Genomic DNA, 14045 nt, shown 5'->3' with positions numbered 1-14045 from the left:
CCTGGAACATTCTTTCCCTAGATATGTACGTGGTTTGCTCTCTCCTTTCTCTCTCTCAAATTTTTGCTTATATATTCCATTCTAACACAAAGCCTTCCTTAATTACCTTGTTTAAACTGTAACCCAGCCTCCTTTTCCAACTTTATATTATAATTTCTATCGGAAATTATCACCTCTTCTTGTATATTTTACATGTGTATTGTCGTCTTCTCCCACTAAAATGTATTACAGTACACTTAAGGAAGAGTTCTTTTGGTCTGGTTTTTACTGCTATGTCTTTACAATATACAACAGTGCCTAGTACATACAAGCGCAACAAATATTTATTAAATGACAAAAAACCTGATTGTTTTATACAACTAAAGTTCCACAGAAACCACTTTGTTCAGGGCAGTACCAAACCAATATAAAGACTCCAAAGACGCAGTTTTCTTCAGATTTCAAACTTCTATCACAGCTTAAACTAAGCTCATGCCCAGCCTGCAGAGTCCCTTTCCTCTCCACGATCAAGAACAAGATGAGCTCTGGATGACCCTTCCTCACCATCCTGTGTCTGTTTCTACTTTTCCTTTACCTGGCACTACTCAACTGACTCAGATGCTGCAAGCATGCCTGTGGCACTTATATGATGGCTTGGGGACACAATCTCCTTAGGGAGAAAGTAGGGCTATGTTCAGGAGGGGAGATGGATATGGGGCACCCTTCAGACCTGGTTAGCATACTCTGCCTCACTTCCTCTCCCCTTCCCTGGTGGTCTCTTTCCCATTGTCCAAAAGCCACACAGGAACCCTAGTGTGCAGCACACAAGCCGGTCAAGTAGAAAGTTACAGTCAGTGCAATTGGAATTTCACCATGCATTTAACTAACGAGATTTTTTAAAAGTTCATTTTAAAAATGAAGTTACCATTTTGGGTATTTAATTCATTCTTGGGTGAGATCGTCCTTTACTTGATTGGATTGCAGTAAAATTTAAGACTCTTATTATTTCACTTAAGCTATTTATTCTTCTAGAAATGAACACAAACCCTATGCCTTTTGTGAAACTATACCAAAAGCTTCTATTTTAGATTATGAGATATATTTCTTTTATTTAAATGTTCCTACATTTTTCATACGTGTTCATGTGAGAGAAAATGTAGCTTACTGGCTAACCTAACTTTCTGTTTTGTTAAGAGTTAAGCGGAGATCTCTTCTGTTCAACTATAAGCTGTTGAAAATTTGTCTTAAATTTTGGCATAGTGAATCTAATGGGTTATTTCTTTTCAAAGTAGCAATGTGGCAAGTGTGTGGAATCATCCTTGAAATCATGAATGGGCACTAATGGAAGACAAGACTTGCTTAATTATGCTGTGTCATCTTAGAAACTGTTCTGTTAACAGCATTTTAAGAAATACTTTCAATGGTAATATTCATATGACATGTTCAAATGTAAGGTCTGCTTGATATGTTCCAATAAGCTCCCTAGAAATTATTCCTATTTAAAAGCTTTTTACTTCCTGGATTCTTGAAAATGGCTCTGTATAATGCGTGTGTGTGAGGAAGAGAAGATTATTCTGTTTATTTTTAATAAAGTACTCTTAAATTTATCCTTTTAACCTATTAAAATACTAAATTAAAATATCCTTCTTTTTTTCTCTGGTTGTAAAAATTTCAGAAACTCATAGTCCCATAGCTATCCAAAGAAACTTGAATTCCCCTGATAAAGGCTGTCAGAGCACAGGGTCATCTCTGACCAGCTCATTGACCTCCATAAATAAACACAATGCAGTGAACTCCCAGTACCAAAGTGGCACTGACAGATCAGATGCTGGAACTGACTCAATGAACTTCTCCTGTTTCATTCAGTGTCTGACCACTGAGGAGATTTTGTCTTCCTGTAGTCATCAAAACTAAGGAACAAATCCCATCTTTTGTCCAATCATTCCCAATTTTGGAATAATAATTTTAAGTAGGTAAATACTAAGTTACATAGAAGGATACATTTTTCAGTGTAACTTCATACTTACCCAGTAGGAAGTATCATATTTACCTAGTAAAAATACCAAAATTTCTAAAACTATTATTTGGAAAACTAATATTCTTAAAAAAGATTATATTTTTCTCTACCTTTTTTTTAATGGTTTACCCTATTAAAACTACTCTCCAATCTCAGGAACTATCACATTCATATTTAGTAAGTTTAAAAATCTAAAAAACTACTTAAAAATGGCCATAAAACAATAAAGTTTAGAACCATCAATGTCATTTAAATCTTAGGGGGAAGTTTTTTTTTTTTTTTTTTTTTTTTTTTTGAGAAGGAGCCTCGCTCTGCCGTCCAGGCTGGAGTGCAGTGGCGGGATCTGGGCTCACTGCAAGCTCTGCCTCCTGGGTTCACGCCATTCTCCTGCCTCAGCCTCCCGAGTAGCTGGGACTACAGGCGCCTGCCACCACGCCCAGCTAATTTTTTGTATTTTTAGTAGAGACGGTGTTAGCCAGGAGAGTCTCAATCACCTGACCTTGTGATCCACCCGCCTCGGCCTCCCAAAGTGCTGGGATTACAGGTGTGAGCCACCGCACCCAGCGAGAAATTTTTTTTTAATGAGTGTTTTTATTTCTAAAGAACTGTGGCAGAGATGGAGTAATTTCAAAGACCTCAAACCAACTCCCCGAATATTAGGACTTACTCTTGTGAGGAAAAAATAAAAAAAATCATACTGCTTAATAAAAGGAATTGACACATTTTTAACAGTAATAAGAAAAAGATGAGGATGATGATACTCATTATAATGACCTTAGTAATGCCTAACATTCATTGCATGTTTTAGTTACCAGGTACTGTGCAAGAACTTCACATACATTATCTTATTTATTCTTTATAATAGCCCTATGAAATAAATGTTCTTATTATTCCCATTGTATAGTTGAGAAGACTGAGATTTAGAGGGTTTCACTAACATATTCAAGGTGAAGCCTGAAGTAGGAACAGCCATCTGACTTCCAAGCCTAGTAAAGCATGAAAACATGAACAACAACAATACCACAATAGCAACAACAACCAGCAATCTATGCCTCTGAGCAACAGGTAAACAGGGCCAAATATGGCCAGCCTATCCCTATAGTCACCCATATATCTGTGGAGATCTACCATGCCTTAGGGTAGATGAGCAATATATGTGTGGTTTTAATATTGAACATCAGGTTGGTGACACTGGCTTTTGTTAGCCCATCACGATTTGCTGATCCTTTGGGAGGTAGCATTCAAGAATAGTTTTAAGAGCTAGAAGGCGAGGGAATCTCTCTTTTACCTGTCATTCTACACTTTCATCGTGCCCTTCACATTCAATAGTTGAAGTGCCACATTTAATCATCTCTTTATTATACCATGTCCATTTATAATTATTGATAATTATGACAGAATTAACTGGTTACCAAGCAATGTGAGTTTTTAAGACTGAATCAGTCATAGTATATATGAAATATATGTATTCCTTCTTTATGGAAACTCAGAATATTATTGTAGAATATTGTTATTCTACAATATTATTTGTAGAAGTAGGCACCTGCAGACTCTAAGTACAGGGATTTTTGCATATCGTAGGAACTCATTCTTCAATTGTTAATAATTAGCCTTCATTTTGGCTTAAATAGAAGCACAACATATATTTGCCATTACTAAAGCCTGAAAATAGGAAAACACTGTTACACTTAGAGGCTTAGCACATGGGACATTTTTATGTATTAATACTTCCTCTGAGTTATGCCAGTAGGACTGTCTCAGAAAATAATGAGACCTTCGCAAATGCCAAAAGAAAACAAACTCCTAACAGCTTGTAGACTCTGAAAATAGAATTTGAATAAAGACAAGTACAAATATGAAATATGAACATACTTAAGCTTATGAATAAATTAGATAATTGGTATTAGACATAATTTTTTTTTTTTTTACTTAAGCCCTTAACATAGTGGTTTCTTTTCTACTCTAACAACTTGATTTTCTTTTCTAGGATTGGCGTGGGTGGGTTTGAAACATCCACAAACTTCAAGCCTTAAATATCTAGACCAGTTAAAACATTTTGGCAGTTAATATTGTATAGTTAAATTGTAGCACATTTATTAGGAGCTATGGACTTATCGATTTTTTTCTCTTTTTTTGTCTGTGTGACCTACTTATTTTTCTCAACCACAAGGTGTTGAGAATCCCTTCAATATTGAACTCTTCATGGGTTATTTTTGAACACTAATCATTGATTTCACTTACCTGGACCATAAATTTTAATTTTCTGCCTGGAGTTTGATTCTGACTGGGCACATTTCCCAGGAAATAGTGAGTATTTGCTTAAACATGAAGCATCTGTGATTTTTCTTTTGCGATTCACTTATAGGAGAACCCTCTGTTATTAATAGCCTGGGGCAAAGGTTCTATGAAAGAGACAGAATGGATGGCTTTTCCTTTTTTACTTCCTGAGAAATGACAGATGGTATAACATAAACACCCAGTCTCTCACAAGATATAATTTGAAAAGCCTTCCATTAAAAGTAGAAACTAGACACAGTGCACTTAAGGATAATCGACCTTGGATATAACCACCCTAACAAGCAATGAAACAAGCTCGCACCTCACCTCTGTCAAATATATGGATGTCAGACACCCTTTCAAGTTAAATGTAAAGTCTCTGTATTGTAAATATTTTAAATTTTTCTTTATGTATATTATGATGTTTTTGACATCTTAAAAAGCTTTTCTGGCTGCAGACAGCCTGCCTCTCCTGTGGCTTGTTAATTCTGAAAGATAAGAAAGCACCCAGCCTGGAGCATGCCTTTCACATACCGAATAACCAGTCCAGTGCCATACCTCATCCATCTGACCTATACACCCCAGAAGGGGATATTCCCCTGCCTTAATCATCCCAGGGCCAGGAGCCAGGAACCAGGCAACCCACACAAATTATTCAAACTAGCCAATCCTAAACTGTTCACCGTGCCTTGCCTTGCCTTTCCCAAGAAAATACCCCAAAAGGCAGTGGTCTAAACCTTCGCTTTCTCCTGTCTTCTGCCTCCTGACCACCCTAGTGTCTTCTTTCCGGCGTGGCCCTGAGTGGCTTGCTGTGCCTCCTGTCTCTAGGATGTGTAAGTTTAATACACTTTTTTTTTTTTTTCCTGAGGCTCCCTTCTGTCTCCTCTTGTGGCCATAAAAGAATATAAAACAGTCTCTGAGTAAAGTCTTTGCTTTCTATAGAATCATAATGATTCTCACCAGTCTTGAGCTTGGCTCTCATTTCCAACTCTTTCTATAAATGGACAGTTTCCTCCCCACCAACTTATTCTCAGAAAGATACATGCCAGACTGATGGGAGTATCTATCTGTGGTGAGGGAAGAAAGGGCTAGAACTGATCTTCAGAGAGGGTTTTAGCTTTACCTGTTAACAATCTAATTTTTTAGAAGATAGATGAAACAAATATTCATAACTATATTAACATTTGTATTTAATTCAAAACCCTAGATATTGTCTCTGCTCAAGGTTATCTATTCCTGGGCCCTAGTATTACTGTAACTTCTATTTTTCCCAAGTGTTTTCCAATGTTTCCTATGTTACTACACACAGGTGTATCCTTAAAATCCTACCCCCTCTTTGGCTCCCATTGTGAGGTAATATTTTAGTGTATTTCCTTTGGGTCAAGAGTATGTATGAACACATATATATTTACTTATATACAAATGGAATCTTGCTCTGGTAAAGAAATATGTTGAACTTACTTGTTTTTGACTTCCAAGACTGCCCCCGCCTATATAATAGTAATTCCATTTCTATGTTTAGCACTTTAGAGCCAACAAAAAACACTTTTATTTTCCATCTCAATCCCCAAAATAGTTCACTAAGGTAAGTACAGTCTACCTCCCAACCCCTATGCCAGGCTTCCTTGCTGTTTTCACTTCCTTTTCTTACAATATGGCAAACTACTTTTTCCCGATAAGCTGCTACCTATAGTAGAATCATCTTGGTCACTTTCAACCTCTTATTTCCCTGTTTCCTCATTATTTACCGTCTAGGCTGAAACGGATATTGGCAAGAGAAAATAATAACAGAAAATAAGCCTCCATTATAAGATGGCATTATTTGTATGAAGGGCCTATTTATGGAAAGGACAATATATTAAAATAGTATTTTTACAATTTTTAAATATTTTAAAAAAGTAAATGGTTGGATTTAGGAGTAGATTGAACACGTCATCTGCTGAGAAGCTAAGGAATGACATCAGCATGTGTGTAGATTCTGACATGAGAGCGATAGAAAACAGCATTTACAAAAGCTAATTTGTCTGTTTTCTTTCTATCCCTTTCCTCCTTAAATTCATGTCATAATATGTCATAATGTTATCATCAAGATATTTATAAAATACAGACCTGATTTAAAAATATTGCCTTGATTAAAAACCTTTGCTGGATCACCATTACCTACCAAGTCAAATCGGAATCCCTTAGCCTGATCTATAGATTCTTTAAACATATGGTCCATCCGACCTTTCCAAGTCCATTTGTGCCCTCTGTACCAAAAACTCTATGTTCTAGTCACACAAAGTTGACAAAGTGACAAACAGCACCTAAACTCACCGGATGCTGCCAATCCTCCATGACTTTGCTCTCCCTGTACCCACTTACAAAGAATGCCCTGTGGCCACTTCCTCACTTGTTGAACTCTTACTCATCCTTCATGTCTACCTCAAATGTTCCTTCTAAGACCTCTCCATCCAGAATTAATACTAACTCATTAAAAGCAATATTATAAAATGCTTAGATGGACAAGGAGACATAAAAGAGTACGAGAGAATGCACATGAGGCTGTTAATATTGAGTAAACTTATCTGGATTTTTATTTCTTCCAATGTCCAAGTAATACTTTTCCTTTTCCCTGAGACCAGGTTTCCTTTTATTGACCAGGTTGGAGTGCAGTAGTAAAATCATAGCTCACTGCAGCCTCTAACTTCTGGGCTCAAACAATCCTCCTGCCTCAGCCTCCTGAGTAACTAGGACAACAGGTACATGCCAACGTGCCCAGCTAATTATTTTGTTGTTGTTTTTTTTTCGCCATGTTGGCCAGGATGGTCTTGAACTCTGACCCTCAAGCAATCCTCTCATTTCAGCCTCCCAAAGTGCTGAGATTATAGGCGTGAGCCACTGCACCTGGCCAAGTAATACTTTTGAGGTATAAAAAATTAAAATGAGCTGGACATGGTGGCCCATGCCTGTAATCCCAGCACTTTGGGAGGCCGAGGCTGGAGGATCACTTCAGGCCTGGAGTTTGAGACCAGCCTGGCCAACACAGCGAAACCCCGTCTGTACTAAAAATACAACAAATTAGCTGGGTGTGTTGGAATCCCAGCTACTCGGGAGGCTGAGGAATGAGAATCAATTGAACCCGGGAGGTGAAGGATAGTAAGCCGAGATCTGTCTCAAAAAAAATATTAAAATGAAGATTTTAAATAAAAGCAATAATTGATAAATACTTCCATGAATAAAACTATATTGATTTATCTATATTAATTTTGTACAGGGAAATTCTATCATTTTTATGCCCTTGGATACCTGGATTCTTATTCCTGAGCCACTAACAACTAGATGTGGAATCTTGGTGAAGTCAGTCTCTGAACGTTAATAAGATTAGAATGTTAATAAATGAACTTTAAAGTTCCTTCCAGCACTAAAATTCTACGGATTTAATCACATATGTGCTTCAATGAATATATTATCGCACTTCGCCAACCTGATTTTTATGATTTCAAAAGTTGTTAAAAGGAGTTGGTTTTGTAGTTCTTCTTTGTCTATTTCTGGGGCAGGGGTGACCTCAAATATAAGTGCTATAGAAAACAAGACAGATAATTCAAAATATCACCCTTCTTTGTTTCCACGGTGGCTCTCGATACATACAACACAATATTTCTTAACATGCTATAATTTCTTGGTTTGCATTTCTGGATTTTTCCTTTTTTTTTTTTGAGATGGAGTTTCACTCTTGTCACCCAGACTGGAGTGCAACGGCGCAATCTTGGTTCACTGTAACCTCTACCTCCCAGGTGCAAGGGATTCTACTGCCTCAGCCTTCCGAGTAGCTGGGATTACAGGGACCTGCCACCATGCCTGGTTAAGTTTTGCATTTTTAGTAGAGATGGGGTTTTACCATGTTGGCCAGGCTGGTCCCAAACTCCTGACCTCAGGTGATCCACCCGCCTCGGCCTCTGAAAGCGCTGGGATTACAGGCATAAGCCACCGCATCTGGCCACGTGTCTGTTTTCCTGTAGATTGTGAGCCCCCAGGGTGGGTGTAAGGGCAGGAAATGCATCTCCCTGGTGCCACACACTGGCTTGACTACACAGTAGGTGATTAACAGTTCACTGAAGAGATGAATTGAAATAAAGGACATTTGTGTAAAAATATACTCTAAGTTTTTGTTTTTAGAGATGGAGTCTCACTCTGCCACCCAGGCTGTAGTGCAGTGGTGTGATCTTGGCTCACTGCAACCTCCACCGCCTGGGTTCTAGGGATTCTCCTGTCTCAGCTTCCTGAGGAGCTGGGGATTACAGGTGTGCACCACCACACCTGGCTAATTTTTATTTTATTTATTTTTTTTAGTAGAGATAGGGTTTTACCATGTTAGCCAGGTTAGCCTTGAACTCCTGACCTCAAGGTAGACCTGTCTACCTTGGCATCCCAAAGTGCTGGGATTATAGGCATGAGCCACCACGCCTGGCCTGTGTAAAAATATTCTGATCTAAGAGAAAAGGATGACTAATCTTGTGATTGATAACTTGAAATCTTGTCTTTTTTCTTTATAATTTAGATTAGAATTTTAATTGATCTGTGACTTATTCATTAATTACAACAATTTTAGGAATTCTTGATAATTTTTACAAACTTTATTGGCTTTCAGGTTGTTGCCAAATTAATTCGACCATCAAGAAAAAAAGAGTAGGTTTTATGGTAGTATGGGTCAAAAGCTGTTGTTCTTTCTGATCGCAATGCCTTCAGCCCATTCTGGGAGATGAGGCAGGAAGATGTGAAGAGCTCAATGTAGTTGTGGTCCCTCTGCAGGGACTGGAGAACTCTTGTAGGAAAATCTCACCTGAAGTCCTTGTCTTAGTGAGGCTAGGCCAGGCCATGGAAAGAACTAGGGACCACCCCATTCTCACCATTGTCCTATATGCCGTCTGAATTAAACACACACTCTCCATCCACGGAAAAGCAAAGAAAAGTGACAAAGGGCCCATGGATTTAATTCCAACTATAAACAATGGTGTTTCCTTGCCCTCTTCTGTGGTGATGGTCTTTCTGCTGCCCAGTGGGTCTAAGAGTAGCCACTGGCTCAAAGGCATTCTAACAGCAGTGCCCTAAAACCAACATCCTTGAACCTCGCATAGAAAACAAGAAGTGATGTGAGTATTATTTATATATGCCTTCCTCATAGAGATTTGCAACAAATTTTAAGCGTTTATAAATAGAGATATTAGGAATTTTAAAAAATGAGATTGCTAAACAAAAATAGATTTCAAATAACAATTAAAGTAAAATATAATTATTAAAGAGCATACCGCAGTACCCTGGGGTTCCACATACTGTCTTCATGAGCACTTGATGTTCCACAATTTTAGAGAGTCCAAAATCAGCTAACAACACAAGAAAAAAATTTAATGAAGCACGTCTTCTCAGCTTTTATGACAAAATATTTGTTATTCAAAAATAAAACTAACTTATTTATCTATTTGCTTTCTTTTGTATTTGATGATGGGGTGAAGGTGGGTGGGAACAAGTCACCCAAGAGGAAGCAAAAGAAAACAATCCATGTGTTTCTTTAAATTGGAGAAAAATATGACTTCCAAATACATTTACAAATAAATCTATATTTAATCTTTGTTCTTCTGTACAATTCCCTGCTTTCAGCAAATAAGTAATTTTTTTCTTTCTTTCTTGTTTTTGTTTGTTTGTTTAGATGGAGTCTTGCTCTGTTGCCCAGGCTGGGGTACAGTGGCGTGATCTCGGCTCACTGTAACCTCTGCCTCCCAGGTTCAAGCAATTCTCTGACTCAGCCTCCCGAGTAGCTGGGATTACAGGCACGTGCCACCATACCCGGCTAATTTTTTGTATTTTTCATAGAGATGGAGTTTCACCGTGTTAGCCAGGTTGGTCTTGATCTCCTGACCTCATGATCCGCCTCCCTCGGTCCCAAAGTGCTGGGATTACAGGCGTGAGCCCCCGTGCCTGGCCAAGCTATTTTTTCTTAAAGTAATAGTTGCAATAGTTATATTTTGTCTAATGTTGTTACTTCTGAAATTTATGTAACAGTAACTCTAAGGGACAATACAGAATTAATGATATAATCCAGAATCTTTAGTTTATTGACAGAGAGGAGAAAAAAAATAGACTTTCATCAGTAACACGAGAATTAATAGAAATATCAAAAGGTTTGTTCAGCTTGAAAATACATGTCAGTCCCTAATGTATTTCACTTATAAGAATTTACTCTCGTAAGAAGACTATAAGATTTTTTTGGTAAGAATCCTTTTTATTTATTTCTCAGAATATTACCTAGGTAAAAGATTAACGAAAGTTGCTACCATTATGATCTATTTGCTGAGCTATATCTCTTGCACTCAGGAAACATCAGGAAACCATTCAAGGGCATTCTTCAAGAGAGGCAGGTGCAGAATGAATTCCATTTTAGACTTCAAAGATAAACCCATATTTCCTGGCAGGTGCCTGATCCTTATCAGTGAAAGCAGCAGGAAGCCCTTCAGAAAGAAAACCTCTCCTGCCTAAATTAGTATCTATCCATCCATTTAAAGAAATTGCTTTAAGGATTAAATCTTTGAAAGTGATGTGAAAGGAAATGGAAACTGCCTGCTGTCCCCTGCCTTACAGGAGTGATTATGAGAACAAGCTGGCTGCCCAGCAGGACTTTCAGGATTTTTTCCTTAGGTTCTTGCATTCATAAAGCACATTATGTTATCTGAGCTCTTCCCTGATATGAACAACTTAATTCTTAAAGGTGTTAACATCTGTAAATGCAGTGAATTTGGCAGATTAGCAAGATAAGGACGGCACCAGAAGAGCAATGCCCTTCAGAAGATTTAATGAAGATTCCACTAGTGAGAATTCATCGAAAATAAAGTTTATAATATTTTTTGAAATGAAGATTTGCTTTGGAAGAGACATGGAAAGTAACATTTATTTTTTTCTAAAGTGCTAATTAAAGGTTTCTTTGGGTAGATCAGAATTTCCCAAAGTTCATCTTTATAGTTTTTCAAAATGCTTATTGGTAAAAATAAAAAAAAGTCTCATAGGATATGATATAATATGTCAATTTATATGTTAACAGTTTAAAGGTTCTGGAACGTCCTATAGAAATACAAATCTTGTTTAACTTTTTTAAAGTTGGTATTTCCTAACTTATTTGATCAGCCATAGCATTTCTGTGAATCGCTCCCATCCTTATCCACCCTGCTGAGAAACCAGCGTTCTATGGAGTGCATTTTGGGAAAGGCAGATCGTAATTTATCTCTGTTCATATAAACAAGCGACTCAATGCCTAGACTCACTAATATGTACTGAATATTTTATGTCAAAGTTCTTTATTACCTAAAATTAAGCTCCAAGCAATCTGTGGAATAAAAGTTAATATCTCCAAAAGATGTGTTACTTTTTCTATCATTTTGTTCACTATAAACTTATTTACAAAATGCAAGGTCATCTCCTGTGGTCCTTGCCATTTCTAAGCTGTGATTTCTTTGTGTGCCCAGCAACAGAATACTAACTTCTAAGCAATATTTTCCAAATAAACATTCCAGGAAAGAGCACTAACTTCCAAAACAACATATTATTCCTTTATAGATGTCAAATATTCAGGAAAACTGAATGGATGTAAAACTGGATGGAGCAATATTTAAAAATTCCACACAGTAAAATTTTTTCTGCTCTGGAAAAAGGGGTCACAAAACAAGAAGAAATGTTCTCACCAATTTTGAGTGGTGCATCTGGGGCTGGAGTTGCATAAAGAAGATTCTCTGGTTTGAGATCACGATGGACAATCCCATTTTCATGTAGATACTAAAGAGGGAAAATAATGAAATAACATTTGTGTAATTCTATTTATGGTTCGAATGTCTATACTTAACCTTTTAAGAACTATAAGTTATCTGATTCAAGAACACACATATTATGACTTAACAATAAATACCATAAAGGACAATCTGTTTTAAACTGTATACATTAAATAATACTTTATAAATAGTTACCTAAATGTGATGCAATTTAAATTGCATAGAATCTATTCCCAGAATGACACATTTACCCTCAGCTAATATTAGTTACAATTCTCTTTATGGATATTACTATATCAACTGGAATTAGCTAATTATTATAATGATGTCAAGGTGCTGTGTACTGAAATTTGTCTGGCTTATTATCTAAAAAGCATAATTGGATGTGTGCTCTTATAAACCCACATAGCAAAGACTTCATAATTATTGTCTGAGCAGACATATAGATGTGAGTATTTTAGACACATAGATGTGAGTTATTATAGAGAACTATCGTTAACAAGACAAATACTGTTTGATAATGATGGATGCACTCATAGGCTCTTCTGAGAATTAGTAAATCTGTCAATATAGATGTTGAAAGTTGTATTTGAGATGAATCTTAAAGATCACATCTAGCAACTCTGCTCATTTTATTGTACTTTAAATTATTTTGAAAAATCATGTATAAGCATACATGCAACATATTCTCATTGTAAATGCTGAAGTCCTACCTGATTTCCCTTCCCCTAGTTCCAGTTCCAGTCCCCTCTTCAAAAGTAATCCCTCATCAGTTTGAAACGTTTTTTCCCAAAAAGTTTGTTTGAACATTTTTTCTATGCATTTACAAACAAGTCTATATACACCGGGCTAGATTCACTAATGCCTAGAAAAAGCATTCTAGGCATTAGTGAATCTAGGTTCTGAGTCACTTGTTTATATGAACAGATTTCTTCACAGATAGCAAATATTCAGGACATCTGCGTATTACATTGGCTCATGCCCGTAATACCAGCACTTCGGTGGGCCAAGGTGGAAGGACCATTTGAGTCCAGCTGTTCAAGACCAGTCTGGGCAACCTAACACGGGCCCATCTCTATGAAAAATTTTAAAAAGCCAGGGATGATGGTGCATGCCTTGTAGTTCTAGCTACTCTGGAGGCTGAGGTGGGAGGATCACTTGACCCCAGGAGGTCAAGGCTTCAGTGAGCCATGATCATGCCACTGCACTCCAGCCTGGGTGATAGAGCAAGACCCTGTCTCGAAAGAAAACAAAAACAAAAACAAAAAAACAAACCAAAACAGAAGACTATATATGTATATACACAAGATAATATCCCTCGTTCCTTCCAGTTTCCTACTTAAATATATCATTAATACAATTTTTGGGTGGCTTTTTTTCTGCTTAACAAAATATCTTTAAAAGCTTACCTTCATATCACTTTAGTGTATTCTACTGAATTCTTGCATCTTGTATCATAATTAATTTACTTATTCATTTTTAATCGACATTCAAGTTGTTTTCAATCTTTAAAATGTTACAAGTAATACAATATAAACATTCCAGCACTTGAATATTTGAGTGTTTCTGCTGGTATTTTTCTAGGACAGATACCTGGAAGCAGGTCCAGTTGTGGAGTCAAGGCATACAGCATTTTTACTTTAATACACACTTCAAAATCACTCTCCTAAAAGCCTCCATCAATTTTTACTCACACAAACAATGTATGCATATATGTTAACATCTTTGCTAAATCTGTATTTTTAACTTTTGCTGAGCTGGAGTACAAAGATTGTACCTTAAGTTTGGTTTAATTTGTCTTTCTCTGTTCACTAGCACAGTTGAGCTTCTCGGTCAATCAGTTTTCCTCTTCCATGAATTTCCTGTTCATAACATTTGCCCATGTTTCTGTTGGTTTAAAAGTTTCCAGTGTGCTGTACTCTCTCTCCTTTCCTACCTCATGCGGGAAGGCAAGGAGTCCTTTATACTTAAGCCAAGTA

The 14045-nt window shown here is 37.0% G+C and overlaps 1 protein-coding gene across 1 annotated transcript in view; it reads right to left on the bottom strand.

Annotated features, from left to right (window-relative positions):
• Positions 1-14045, bottom strand: part of CAMK4 (calcium/calmodulin dependent protein kinase IV) — a 267538-nt gene that overhangs the window by 41456 nt on the left and 212037 nt on the right. The window contains exons 7-8 of the mRNA XM_055298362.2: positions 11983-12073; positions 9562-9636 (exon numbers count right to left, since the gene is read on the bottom strand). Coding sequence (XP_055154337.1) covers positions 9562-9636; positions 11983-12073 — 166 coding nt within the window. The remainder of the gene's footprint in view (positions 1-9561; positions 9637-11982; positions 12074-14045) is intronic.

The sequence above is a fragment of the Symphalangus syndactylus genome, chromosome 11 (genome assembly GCF_028878055.3).
Source record: "Symphalangus syndactylus isolate Jambi chromosome 11, NHGRI_mSymSyn1-v2.1_pri, whole genome shotgun sequence".
Taxonomy (NCBI): domain Eukaryota; kingdom Metazoa; phylum Chordata; class Mammalia; order Primates; family Hylobatidae; genus Symphalangus; species Symphalangus syndactylus.
Note: the sequence above shows the minus strand (reverse complement) of the source record. Positions and strands in the feature narration are given on the sequence as shown.